General features: G+C 32.6%; 1 protein-coding gene across 1 annotated transcript in view; it reads right to left on the bottom strand.

The window, feature by feature from the left end:
- The window catches only part of LOC123703255 (protein madd-4-like), a 157709-nt gene that overhangs the window by 55559 nt on the left and 86642 nt on the right, over positions 1–15508 (bottom strand). The window contains exons 3-4 of the mRNA XM_045651199.1: positions 11335–11433; positions 225–368 (exon numbers count right to left, since the gene is read on the bottom strand). Of these exons, the coding sequence (XP_045507155.1) occupies positions 225–368; positions 11335–11433 (243 nt within the window). The remainder of the gene's footprint in view (positions 1–224; positions 369–11334; positions 11434–15508) is intronic.

The raw sequence follows: 15508 nt of genomic DNA, 5'->3' as shown, positions 1-15508 counted from the left end.
CTTCAATTAGCTGTGTTGCGTGTATGCACTTGCAGACGAACACGAATCAATTATTTATATGGCTCGTAATAGTCTATCTAATATTATAATCTGATCAGTACTATTTTAGTGAAACCAAGACAAGCATCCATGTCACGAACTTACGCGTTAAAAATGTATTTCGGGTTCTATGTATTATTTTCTTCTCATCCTTAAAATATATAGCTTTTTATTCCGTTTCTCACCTGCATATTACATATCTTGTACCGCACGGGCTCCCCCCTACAGCCTACGGGGGAGGAACACGTCCGCAGCTGCCGAGACACTCCACCATCACAGGTCCTGGAGCAGAGTGACCATTCGCTCCATTGTGACCAGCCTGCTCGATCCTGGAAGGAAAAGGGAGTGAGTATGATGAAGTAGTTATAAATTACTAGCTTTCTAGTCAAAGGAAATTTACTTGGGTTTGAGATGTTTTGCGAAAGAGTAAGCCTATGCTTCTCTTTTGTTATAATTATTTCAAGACACAAAAATGATATCATAAAATCTCTCCGTTACAACGTTAAAAAACACAACAAACAAACATACTTTTGCTTTATAAAGGTACTCTTTTACGTTTTTGTTATATAATTTACTAGATTTCCGCCCGCGGCTTCGCCCGCGTTTGAAAAGGAAAACCCGCATAGTTCCCGTTCCCGTGGGATTTCCGGGATAATAACTATCCTATGTGTTAATCCGAGTTACCCTCTATATGTGTGCTAAATTTCATTGTAATCGGTTCAGTAGTTTTTACGTGAAAGAGTAACAAACATCCATACATCCAAACATCCTTACAAACTTTCGCCTTTATAATATATATTAGATTAAATATTACTCTATTTATGAAATCTAAAGTAATTGCTATCCAATTTGACTAGGTTGTTCTTTTGCGTTGAAGAAAATTATAAAATATTAGCGGTCCGCCCCGGCTTCGCCCGTGGTACATATTTACGTTTTCTCTACATAAGATCCATCCTCGTACTTCAAGAAATATAATAAAAAAAGAATTATCGAAATCGGTTCCGCCGTTCTCGAGTTATGCGCTTACCAACACATTTTGCGATTCATTTTTATATATAAGAAGACTAGCTGCGCTTTGCAGTTTCACCAGCGTGGCTCCACTCCTGTTAGTCTTAACGTAATGATAATGCCTATAGCCTTTCTCGATAAATGGGCTATCTAACACCAAAAGAATTTTTCAAATCGGACCAGTAGTTCCTGAGATTAGCGCGTTCAAACAAACAAACAAACTCTTCAGCTTTATAATATTAGTATAGATTTCATTAAACAGCAAGACAAAGGTTCTATATCCATTTTGGACATGACAGATCATATCGTCCGATTTATGAATAAAAAAATTAAAATATGAACGAGCTGTTTTTATAATTTCAGAATCCCCAGCTTAAGCCCCAGCTAAATACTTTTATAAAATCGTTTACAATAAACAATAGCACGAAATATAACAATACAGTCCGCTTACAAAATGTTGTACTTCACTCACCTAGATAAAATTATCTACATTGTCTGAAATCTGGGCTAATCTAGCATTACTCAAGAGTTGGCTGGCTCCCAAAAGATACTGTTTATTATAAAATAACTTGTGAAAGAGCTTTAATTATGTAACGATTTTTATTTGTCTGATTATCCAAGTGTATCGGTTAATTGGGTATTAAAGTACTGTTTCAAGCATTATCCAGATAATGTTTGTGTATTAAGGACTTTAGATTATTTTTAAAAACTGTTGTTGTGGATATTTTATGATATACTAGCGGTCCGCCCCGGCTTTGCCCGTGGTACATTTTTACGTTTTCTCTCCATAAGAACCATCCTCGTACTTCAAGAAATGTAATAAAAAAAGAATTAACGAAATCGGTTCAGTTGTTCTCGAGTTATGCGCTTACCAACACATTTTGCGATTCATTTTTATAAGTATTATAAGTAGATTTTGATAGTAGAGTTAATATGCTTTCTATATTTCATAATAAATCATTGATAAAACATTTTTGTTCATTGTAGAACTTTTAAGCCTTGTATTCATAGTAAACCTTTCTTTATCAACAAATTCTAAACAACATAATATATTATATTACTATAAATATTTTAATATAATATGATAATCACGATAAACACTTAAATGCTAGGCTTACCTACTATGTCGGCATTTTAGGGGCATTTATTGAAAATGGTCGCTATGTGAAATTATTAGGGATCACCGTAAGTGCTTTAAAATATGATTTTTTTTTTTTTTTTTTTTTTTATGCAATAGGAAAGCAAACGAGCAGACGCGTCGCCTGATGTTAAGCGAAACGCGCCGCCCATAAGCATCCACTGGGAAGAGGATGTGTTGCTGTCCTCAAAAAGGAAAGAGAGGGATATCACGGGAATTTATTTAAATTACTGCCGGTTTTTCAGGTGCTTAAAGGCACTCTTTTTGAAAGTCTCCATGTTGTAAGAACTCGGGAATACCGCCGTTGGTAGGTCGTTCCAGAGCTTCACAGTTCGCGGGAGAAAGTTTCGCGTAAAACGCACTGTGGAACTCCGCCAGCAATCGAGGTGGTGAGGGTGGAACTTATTTTTCTGGCGGGAGGTGCGGTAGTGGAATTGAGCGGGTGGGATTAGACCGAAGAGTTCCTCAGAACACTCCCCATAATAAATTCTGTAGAAAACACAGAGCGATGCTAAATCTCTTCTGAGCGAGAGCGGATCAAGCTTGTCGGATATTTTAGGGTTGTCAATTATTCGAGTTGCCCGACGTTCAATACGGTCTAGAGGGAGAAGTTGGTATTTTGGGGCGCCAGCAAACAGATGGGAGCAGTATTCCAGGTGTGGACGAACCTGTGCCTTGTACAAAAGGAGTAGATGAGCTGGTTTGAAATACTTCCTAGATCTGCTGAGCACACCCAATTTTTTAGAAGCTAGTTTGGCTTTGTCTTCTAGATGGCCTCGAAATTGAACGTCACTCGATATTTATTTGTACTGATATTATAAGGTGTTTTGATATGAACTGAGGTCATATTATAGAGTCTAATTATTATTAAATTTAAAATTGATTACCTTATTTTAATGAAGTTAATCACATCGAGTAAATACATACCTACTTGATTAGAACTTTACAAATAAAACGATTAATAAGGAATGTAATAATTATACATAATATTATACTCTACACCCACTCAATAAAAGCCAAATAGGAAATTAAACTTCAATTAGTTCATTGCTATTCATAGCTTAGCAAGATTTTCGATAATTTCATGAAAAAATTCAATAAATTTTAAAATATGTACTATGTGTATAAATTTTTACTCCTGCGCCTATATTTTCAGGAAAAAATAGAAGCAACTTTATTTCCTTAATATGAACAAAGCATCAAAATTTCAGATATTTATATTTTGAACGATGTAAGATTTTTGTCACGTATTCGTTTTGCATGTTACTGACCAGAATAACAATTATTCTTACAAAATAAACTGTATTGTAAAGCATTTGCAGCTTTATTGTTTTGTGTTAAGGTAACTTTTGGTTTGGAAACAAGTTGGAATATTATGTAGATGTGTAATGTATGGGGTGAAATATGGTTCAGGGATAGCATCTATTTATCGCCGTTTAAGCGACTTTCTTGGGGCGAAATTATAATAGGTTTTGGTACATATTTTCTTTTTATAATCCATTTTAGTGTAACGTATTTCATATTAGTTTGTAATTGTATATTAACAGTGGACAATCGTTATTAGCGCAGTAATAATTGTCTTGGAATCTATACTATATATATATATTATAAAGCTTGAGTTTGTTTGTTTGAACGCTCAAGAACGATCCGATTTGAAAAATTCTTTCAGTTTTAAATAGCTAATTTATCGAGGAAGGCTATAGGCTGTTTATCATCACGCTAAGACCAACAGGAGCGAAGCCACGCGGGTGAAACCGCGGGGCACAGCTATTATTGCATAGAAGTGTGTCTGTATTATTTGTGTTAAATGTTAGTGTACTATTGAAATTGTATCAACTTTGCTAATCAGAGATTTTCTTCCTCTCTTACAGATTTTTATCCGTCGAAGATGTTACGTATATATTTAAATGAATTTTCCCCGATCATTCAGCTTGACGTCTCAGTGATGTACGGAACAAAACAGTAATTTATAAGCCAGAGTTATCTCGAACGTTACGGAATCTGAAACGCTTGATGCAATTTACATAAGCACACGGAGAATGGAAAAATCGAGAGAAATTAACTTCCAGTGTTGTGACTGATGTTTGGTTTGTATCGATTGAAGGGTATGCTAAAATGTATCGTATTGTGGTAGTGTTGAGTTCAAAGTTGTTTGAATTTAAATACATGGACTTGAGAATGTACTATTTGGAATCGATTGTAATGGGTTCAACTACAGTCAGCAATAGGTAATTGTTACGCAAATATAAGTTCTTACAACATTTTTCATTTTGAAGTACTATATACGTTTATATTAAAATAACATTTTGTGTTACAAAATATAGAATTAAATTTATTTTAATCTTAATTTGGCGAAGGCAGCATTTTCAAAAAGGAATAAACTTAGTAGAGTAATGTAGAGTTATCTTGTTTTTAAATTAATTCAAACTCTATTAAAAAAACTCATGCGGATTATACTTTAGCATAACATGTCCAGTATGTTTCACTTACAAAAATTTATCTGTAGAACTTTATCGACATTTTTACGTTTTTATCGATGTTACATTTATCGACCCATAAACAACACTACCATTGGAGGGGAATGTTCAGTCTGATGTTATCCAATTACTGTGCTTTTCATTTTGCTTTATTATTTTTAAAATCATCTTTTCCGACTTTTGACTCGAATTTATTATTTCGGTAACTGTTGACTTGTTTTGTCATTCGGTTATTTAATCTTGTTTTTGTTTTTTGTTGGATTTTGTGTAGGAAACCATATTTTTACACATTTACATGTATCTAATAGGTAAGAATAACATTATGAATGTAGAAATTTATGGTAAATAATAGCAGATCTTATCAATTATATTCCACCATCATAAGTTTGTATGAATACGATTTACAATATTAAATAGGTATAATTGGTCTTCTTCCAGTGTTTTGAAGCAAAGCTAATTATGCTCTTGAAGTCAGGGACTCAGCGAATACTATAGCTAAGTATTCCAAATAAAGATAGTTGTGTATACTTACATATAGTAAAAATTATACTTTCTAAATGAATAAGTTGAATTAAATTTGATTGTCACTTATATTATTATCATTTGGGTCTTCTATTTAGACAGTATTATATAAACTACTTTTCCACCAGCACCTGACCGCTGTTACAGCAAAATATATTACAGTACCTTACTATTACAATGTAATTAGAATTTAAAACTCTTTAAACGGGCAATTAGTTGCACACTCCACAGAACTCAGTCAAAAACTGGGCGCTACGTTTCCGTCACTTAACCTCCTTGCTATTTCTATACGATGTACCTACATAACAACATAATATACTTTTGTATATTTATACAGTAAAAATAGTAAATATAATATGTTTTTTAGAAACTTTGTTCAATTTATTAGCGAAAGAGGCATGCACAAAATTGTATTAACTAAATTTTTTACTGTTATAAACTCAGATTTAGGCGCCGATTAAATATAAATAAAACCATACGGTAATGCTTATTATTAACATTTAAATTATGTCTTCAGCTGAATGAATATCGAATACAAATGGATGGAATGTGTTCTATAAAAGATAAAAATAACGTGTATGGTTGAAGCGTATTTTAAAAGACTTATAAAGAGACCATAGACACAGCTATAGACTTTTAAAGAGACATTTACATTTTATGATGCAATATCACAAACTTAGTACCTAAAATATTAAATAATGAAAAGGACAAAACCATCAACAGACGACTCTACGTTTCGTAGCAGTGTAGCACGTATTGCAATAAACTTATTCGGGAAATCTGCATTGCAATTCAAAAACAGGTATCTTTACGATCAAGATACAGAGGAACTCTAAAGTACATAACTATAATAATCTAACCTATTGAGTATTAATCTAAACATATTCCGATGGTTATATGGCGGTTTATAGTTTTTATATTCATGATACTATGTTACAAGCCTACGGCGTACTATGAGTTAAGAGAAATAAACAATGATAGTATAAAAGTAAACATTGAAAGTTGAACTTCAGTGAATAAAAGCTTAAATTTCAAAAACATAGGTACCACTTGAATCGGCTCATTAGTTTAGAACCTACGATGTCATAGATTACACACGGTAAACTTGTAAACTAAACCAAAATGAATCCATAAGAAGTTCCATACAACAAATTACATTAAATCATAGTTCATCCCGTTAAATTTCTATCCACTGAATAAATTTTCAGTTTAAAATCTCGGAGAAAGCGTTCTGAATGCATTCATTTTTACATTTTTAAGTTCAACAAAAGCGGGCAACTATATAATGAATGCTAGGGTTGTAATTTTTGTTTGTGTATTTTTACTGTCGCCACGTTATGTTGTGTACGACCGCAGATAAAATACTAAAGGTACGTACGTGGTTATGTCTTTGGTTCCAAATGCTTTCATATTTTTTACTGTTATAGCAACTCTTACAGGATATGAATACGATTTGTCTAACACGTACGTGTAATAAATTATAACTAATTGGTGTTGAATCTATGTTTTTATTAATGGTTTACAATTCAAAGGATCGATGAGGAATATGAGATTTACCTTACTGCTTACTGAGAGCTTTTTGTTGAATTATAGTAAGTAAAATCTATACTAATACTAAGCTGAAAAGTTTGTTTGTTTGAATGCACTAATCTCAGGAACTACTAGTCCGATTTGAAAAATTCGGTGTTAGATAGCTCATTTATCAAGGAAGACTATAGGCTATATCATCACGGTAAGAAGGAGCGGAGCAATGCGGGTAAAACCGCGGAGCACAGCTAGTTATAAATATAAACCCATTAACGAGTGCATAACAACAATTTTAATAAACCTTTTAAGAGCACAATACACAACGTTTTCTCTATATGTTTCCAGGCTTTTAAAAATATGTTTACTGAAATTTCCATATCATACTGCTGTCTGTTTGATGCGACACTCAAGGGTGTAATGGCGTCCTAATTAATATTTATTTAGTGAGCATTGAATTTGTAAACTCGCTTCACATCATTCCATTGAAATTATGTCAGAGTACTTTTAAAATCCTTACTAATATTATAAATGCGAAAGTAACTCTGTCTGTCTGTCTGTTACTCAATCACGCCTAAACTACTGAACCAATTTGCATGAAATTTGGTATGGAGATATTTTGATACCCGAGAAAGGACATAGGCTACCTTTTATTGCGAAATATGTACCACGGGCGAAGCCGGGGCGGACCACTAGTATGTAATAAGTTTTAAAATAGAAGAACTTGTTATCCGTCTCTTAATGTGAAAGAATATTAATAAACTAATTTACTATTTTCTCTTGAAGTTTATAAAGTCTTTATTAATATTTAAATAATAAATATTAAACTTATAAATTTATAAAGAATAGAAAAAATTCGATCACGAGGCGGGACTTGAACCCGCATCCTTCACGCCATTCCGGGGCGGATGCCTAACCAACTCAACCACTCGTGAGTCGTGACCCGCCTGAGCAATCGAATTTATTCTATCCTTTCAGTTTTATGTGTCTTAAGGGACACACCGCGCGCCATCTATTGAGATGATTTAACAACCATTTCAACCAATATGAAGCACTTTTCAGTGAATACAATATTGTAACCAACCAAAAAATATAAACATTAAACTTGTAAACTAACATTGTATTCTTGGAATAGTCTTCGAAAGTGTAGTGTGTCTTAGATTGATGATTTATATATACTTTTAATACTAGCTGCAGCCCGTGGCTCCACTCATGTAGAACATAGTTAAAAGTTAATTCAGACTTTATATTACCTACAAAATGTTTGCATTATAGAGTAACAAACATCCAGTCCTACAAACTTTCACATTAATACCTACTACGAATAAATAATTGATTCATAGCTTTTATAATACTAGGAATATTATTAGAATTAATAGGATTAATTTACCACTATAATGAATCGGCAAAAGTGCTTATTACTAAATACCTACAATCTATACTAATGTTATAAAGCTGAAGAGTTTCTTTCTTTGAACGCGCGAATCTCAGGAACAGTCAGATTTGAAAAATCCTTTCGGTTTTAGATAGCCCATTTATCGAGGAAGGCTATTAGGCTATATATATCATTACGCTAAGATCAACAAGAGCGGAGCCACGCGGGTGAAACCGCAAAGCGAAGCTAGTAAATAATCTATACAAAATTAAACACACAACTATAAATACACCAAAGAAAACCTTATTACCGTATTAACCATGAACGACCGACGGAACATGTAACCGATTTCAGCCAGTACAAAAACTGTACCATTCCTCATATTACTTTGTCCCACATTCCTTAACAACTGCTTTTATTTCCGCTAAAATGTATTGTTTCGAAGCTGAATGTTATTTTTATAAAAATTCTTATAAACAACGTTGCTTTTACGTGGATGAATAAGTCTTAAGGCGGGATCTTGTTTTTGTTTCTTTGTTTAATCATGGGTGTAGAGACAAGATTTTTGTTGTTTTATATTTTATATTGTATTATTAATTTTGTCTCTTGTAAATAAGATGGGTTTTATAAGGTTATGTAAGATATAGGTCGATGTAAATATGGAATATTTATAAAGGATACAATTTGTTGTCTTGTTGTTATGTTGATTCATAATTTTTCTATCTTAGTTTCTACGTTCGAAATTTATTTACGAGTGAAAAAGAAGTAATTTGCAAGGCTTTTAAAAACATCAAATTGAAAATTTTGCAACCAACTTAAGTCAGACTATAACAATTTAGTTACGTATCCTAATTATGTAATATTTTTAATGTAAAAGTGTGTTTGTTCTTCTAATTGTTATTCTGAAGATAGTTGAGAGACTGACTATAGCTATTTGCTACCACGATGAAACATTTATTTCCTCGAGAATTTTAATTACGCAGACGAACCCGCGGGCGGGACGCTAGTTAATTATAAAGCGAGTCATCCCTTAATGTGACGTCACAGTAAGTACCGAATGAAGATAAACAAGCCTCCACATTATCGCGACGCGCCAACCGGGGGTAAAAATAGACTGCGCTTAGTTTGAATTTACAATCACTGTAGCCGGCAAAGGGTTTGTTATAGTGCTGGTTATAAGCTGATAGCGGTTTTTAATTGGTTATGAGAGTCTATCTATTCGTATAAGTTGCGTGTAGCGAATACTTGGCATTAACACTTGTTAAAGATAAACAATTGTTTGAGTTATAGTCTTATTTATATACCTAAGTAATTAGGGCCTACATTTATAATATTGATGTTTCGGAGAACAGTGGATTTGTTAAGATTAAAAAAGTTTGTAATTGTCTCCTGACAACAACGTTTGAAATTTTTTTGTATTTACTTGTTATAATATTTATTTATCCTACTATACTATATATTATGCAGTATCGACGTAATCGCTTTATAAAAAGTCTATCTCACATTTTAAAAATAAAACGTTATTAGGCTAATTCAAACTCGTTTTAAATCAAAGAATTCATTCAAACCGCTATCGCTCATGCCTTACACAGTTCCTCACAAACTCAAGTTACAGTGACATATGCAAATTTCAACGCCCATGCGCTACCGAGTTTAATTTATCAACCTCCCACTGTTTTTATTTGTTTAACGGCTTGAAATAGCACTTAATCAAGTCAAAGTTCAACAGGAATAAGTGATCAAGTGTTCTACAAAAATGTTTATTACACATCTACACTAATATTACAAAAAGGAAAACTTTGTTTGTTTGTTTGTTTGATTGTAATGAATAGGCTCATAAACTATTGGACCGGTTTTAAAAATTCTTTCACCATTCGAAAGCTACATTATCCACGAGTAACATAGGCTAGGTTTTATCCCGGAAATCCCACGGGAACGGGAACTATGCGGGTTTTTCTTTGAAAACGCGGGCGAAGCCACTGGCGGAAAGCTTGTTATCTATAAATGATAGGATAAAAAATATATATAATGATTTAAAACAGATAACTAACCTAGCTCATACAAAGTGTTCGTACAAGATTCATATTTTTAAAATTATGAGGCTATTTCAAAAAGTATGAAGGCATCTATCCCTGTTTTACCCTAATATAGTAGCACAGTATTATGATATTTCCTAAATATTGTAATACTGCGATAGTAGCTCCAGATGAGACGGTTCATACCAATTATATTATAGCAGTTCTAGTGTCTTGTTATTTAGATTTCTATGGGTTCAATGGATATGAGAGCATGTAATGTAAGTTAACTTAATAACTTGCTTATTTTGAAAGGATTTAACGTTCGTTGGCAAGATGAATAGTATACTAGCTCTAGGAGATGGTACAATGGTTTTGAGAGAAACATTTAGTGGTGAATGTATTAGATAATAATTTTATGATAATAATAGGTATTATGTGAGGGTTTTTAAGTAATTTTTTTATTAAGGATGGACAAAATTAAAATAATAATGGTAAGGAAAAGAAATGAAAACAAAAACAAATAAAAATAATATGTTTATTTTGACTAAATTATAACATATATATATATAATAGAACGACGAAACCGGCCGCGGCGGGCGGCGGCATTTCCTCAAGGGTAGGTTATTATGGCCTGAACCCTTATAGGAAGCTCGTGTCCTTACAGTTGAAACGTATATGGGTTGATGATGATGATGATGAAGTAGGTATCCACCTACGCGTTAAATTGGCTTCAACCCTCATAGGCACCTGTATCGTTCAATAGTATGAAATTTCATTAACATTAAAATTATCTAGTTTTTAAAATTACTTCGAACGTAACATAAATGTATTTATGACCAAATTACTTAAACATTTAATACTCTGTGATTCATTTTAAGCCTTGCCAATCCCTTTTCTAATATTATTAATAAAAAAGTAGGTACCGTATGTTTGTTTGTCTACCTTTCACGCCGCGGCTGCAACGGAGCGATTTTATAATATGATTTTTTATCAGTTAGTAGGCTAGAGATTGTAAAAAAATATATTTTTTGCCGCGATGAAACATCATATTCCCATGGCATGACATTGGGCAAGTAGAGGCAATCACGATAGTGTAGAGGGCCTATGCCTATGATCGGCCGCCATTGTAGATGTTAATTCATAATCGCCGTGATGGCGGCAAATATAGACGATCATTTATTGGCCCAACACTCGATTGCGAAGAGCATAAAGCCGCTTTATTATAATACTCACTTTTCCATGGTGTGTGGTGTTGTCGTGGTATGTGTCAGCCAATTCGGGGTCCTCAGTAGATATGTCGTGGCCATGTCGGTGTGCGCAGCGACCGGGTATCTGGAAGAGAATAGTTAGTTAGAAAGGTCGTTTAGGGGGTGTTATTTAAATGATTGATGAGGTTTTAAGATAAGATATAGTGACGTCACGGTGCATTTACATGAAACGAACATAGAGCTAGAGTTAGCTTAATTAATTTTAAAAAGCTTTTCATTTAAATGTGCTCAATGTTTTAACATTCATTTAATTCAATAACAGTACACTTTTTAATAATCAGACATTCTAAAAGGTCACATTTTGTTATTGTACAACGTAATAATACAAATTATTCATTTTGCACTTAATGCAACTGCAAATATACCTACTTTCAAATAAATATGTTCAATATTCAACACTTTACTAAGATCGTATTGTACAACGTAATACAAATAATTTATTTTGGACGTAATACATGTGCAAATATTTTCAAATAAATATGTTCAATTTTCAACACTTTACTAAGATCGCGCGAAATCTATTTGTGAGAAATATCTGTAAAAGTAAACCAAGTATATAGGTATAAATAAACATGTGTATACAACATCGAGTAAACATTTAGCTAGCCACAAATAGCGGAGCCTAATGTACCCTATATAATGTACGAAAATTCATTGGTTCGGATAATGTTCTGTCCGCGGCCACTCTGAGTTCACTGATAAGATGATAAATTTGTTAGAAGTAAAGTAAAGGGTACTTAAAATTATCCTATAATTATATGGTTAATGGTTATTTTGTTAAGTCAAGCTAATCATTTATTAAATTAAATTCTATTTAATCTTTAAGTGATTATTTTTGTAAACTTTTGAGAAAATATACGCCTTTGTTACGCCAAATAAAGTAAAATAAATCCCAGAATTTAGATAGACATATCTTAGATATCTTTGGCATCATTGATCAGACGTATGACCTTACAATATCCCTGATATTATATGAATATGTTTTTAAAAACGAAGGACGTATTGAGGACGTATTTGTAATTTATTTGTAGAGTTGATTTGAATTCAAAAAATTCAAATTCAAATTGCCTTTATTTACTGAATGTAGTTACATAGCTGAGGTACATATTTTATAGGTTCTTAGACATTCTGCTCGTAGTTGAGCGTGCAAATATCTTTTAAATTGTAAATTACATTATACAATATTACGTCACACAACATAAGATCTCAATCTTATTTTAATAGGTACAGTGCAAAATTATAGTAATGAAATGATTATAAATAAATAATATTATGTCAATTATGATGTCAATTAATTTAGAGTTATTATTTTTGATTTAAGAAGTCACTAGTATTTAGTATTGTTGTGATTAGCCAATTTATTAACCTCGTCCGAAAAATATTTAATACAAATTAATAATCAAAATTTTAGTAAATTTACTATGAGGTTATTAAAGTAATTACGTATTAGAAGTTGTTAGCTCTAGGAAATTTAACTGGCTATGTAATATTAATGAACCAGTGCTTTCTGAGAACTTTCGTATGAGTGGACTTGCGGTACCCGATGTGGTTTCCTTAAGACGGGTCAGACTTCTATATAATATAGGTAAATAGGGTTGGATATAACGTTGGCTAGTAATAGTTATATATAATGTATTAACCGCCTCCTTGGTACAGTGGTTAACGCGTGAGCGTAGATTCGAGGGGTCCTGGGTTGGATACCTAGTGGAGATTAAGAAAAAACAAGGTCTGACCTGACACAATGCTGATCACTTACTTGTCCTTAAAGAAAATTGATCAGTGAAACAGATGTATGTATATATTAAACTGAAATGTGTGTTATAACCATTGAGATAATATTAATATGGAGCAGACACCACGAACAAAATCTGTGCGCCAAGCGAGGCGGCGCGGGGCGCGCGAATGACGGCTAGACAGTCATAGATTATGCGATGTCTTTGTACTTACTTAATATTTATTTTAGGTATAAACTGACTTTACTACGCGGGGCTAACAATATCTGGAATATAATATAGGATGATGTAAATAGTGACGTCATATGGAATAATTTAATTTTTTTCGTGTTTTAGGTTCAGTCAGGGCTATGGGAAGTTTTATTTCTTACAAATTGAGCCTTTTTTAGAAAAAAAATAATTTTTCCCTTTCTTCACGGCCCAGACATGGAAACCTTGAATAGAAAAAATATTAATTACTTATCTCTGAACTAGCGGTCCGCCCCGGCTTCGCCCGTGGCACATATTTCGCAATAAAAAGTAGCCTATGTTCTTTCTCAGGGTCTTAAGATTGTCTGTGCCAAAGGAGAATGCCCATGAAAGTATGGACCACAGTACAGTGTTGCGTCAATGCCAGAGTGGTTTTGGAGGGTTCTTCGATATTCAAAAGATTTTTACCAATTGATTTTTTTGTGATAAAAACAGGGGTTTTCAAGATATTGAGAAAAATGTGAAATAACCTCAAAACTTAAATAACCCCGATTTAGTTAGGTTTATGTGTGATTTAGGTAACATTTTATCGTCCAAAGGTTATTTTCGATTAACATATATTTTAATCTATGCGTAGAGCTTATGCTTTCAGACAAAGTCTATCTGTTCATCGGCTAGTGTAGGTAGGCACCAGAAATCTTCCGGGACGGATTTCAAGAAAACCTAAATATATACTTAAAAAATGCCAATTGAGTTTTTATTCGGATTACATGTTGTTGTTGCTGTTGTTGTTTGAATCATTTTTTCACTACATATTCGAAGAAAGAAACAAATAAGAAATAACTGGTTACCTACCAGGCTATGTCATAATAATATTTTTTTTATATATACATATTTATATTATTTTACTTCACTATCTTTGTTAAAACAACCTACAGTGTATAAACAATACCTTAAAGAGTGATTTTATGTTAATTGATTTTTTTTGTAATTCAATGAAAACAATAATCGATATTAATACATTTAGCTATTTACCATAGTAAATGTAATAAGTTACCGCTTGGTTACCATGGTAACCGGTAATGGACACTAAATCTATAATAACGGATCTAAACAATTACATGTCTTATTAGATTTTACAAAACATTCCCTGTTCAAAATATATTTTCCGATGGTAAGAAGGCCTCTAAATTGCCGAGATTTTTTTTAATAGTATTGTTGTCTTGAAGCATGAGAAAAACCAGTACCAAAAATGGGCATTCTCTTTTCATCAAAATCGGTCCAGTAGTTTATGAGCCTATTAATTACAATCAAACAAACAAACAAAGTTTTCCTCTTTATAATATTAGTGCAGATAAATAAATAATAATTCAATTACACGTTCAAGTCAGTAGCTTATACAATATCAATTAAAAACTTGATTAAAATCAATTAACAAAAAAAAATTGGTGATTGAGTAATTGATTTTCATATTTCATGATTTCACCTTTTTTCAATTAACAACCAGTCTATGCTTTTCTAAATATGTAAAATTATTATTTTATACTATAAAAATATACGCCAGCAAATATTACTAACAACACTTATTTCATGCCCAATGTCATATCTTAAATTTTTAATCTATGACAAAATGTCGCCCGCCAAAAATTTTGCTCTAACTAAGTTTTAAAAATTATTATCTAGTTACTTACTGATGAAAAGTTATTCGTTTGCACTTTTCCGTATTCTTTGTATTATTTGTGCAATATCGTAACACACACGTAGGCATATTTGATGCGTTTCACTTTAAAACAAATAAAAAATGAGCGTGACGTTCGCGCCAATGAGCGAGCAAGCGACTGAGTGCAGTTACGCCACATGACGTATGTTGAGTGGAACATAAGTGATGTAGGCGGTATCGTCTCCATATTAATATTATCTCAATGGTTATAACAAGGTTATAACGTACTGAACCGATTTTAACAGAGGGAAAGTGCGTACCTACATTATACATGAGAGACATAGGCTATATTTTTGTTTTTATCCCGGGTGGCGTCGTGATGAGTAGATTGCTGTTGTCATTTAAAATATTCAATTCTGATATAGGTTGTTAAGTTATTAGGAATTCATTCATTTTCTGTCTCGTTTAAGTTCAGTAGAATGTGTCAACTAAAGATTTAAATGGAATGTCTTAACATGCTTAGTTTAAACCACATTTAGTTTAGTATTAATATCATC

This window comes from Colias croceus, chromosome 25 (assembly GCF_905220415.1).
Source record: "Colias croceus chromosome 25, ilColCroc2.1".
Lineage (NCBI taxonomy): Eukaryota > Metazoa > Arthropoda > Insecta > Lepidoptera > Pieridae > Colias > Colias croceus.
Note: the sequence above shows the minus strand (reverse complement) of the source record. Positions and strands in the feature narration are given on the sequence as shown.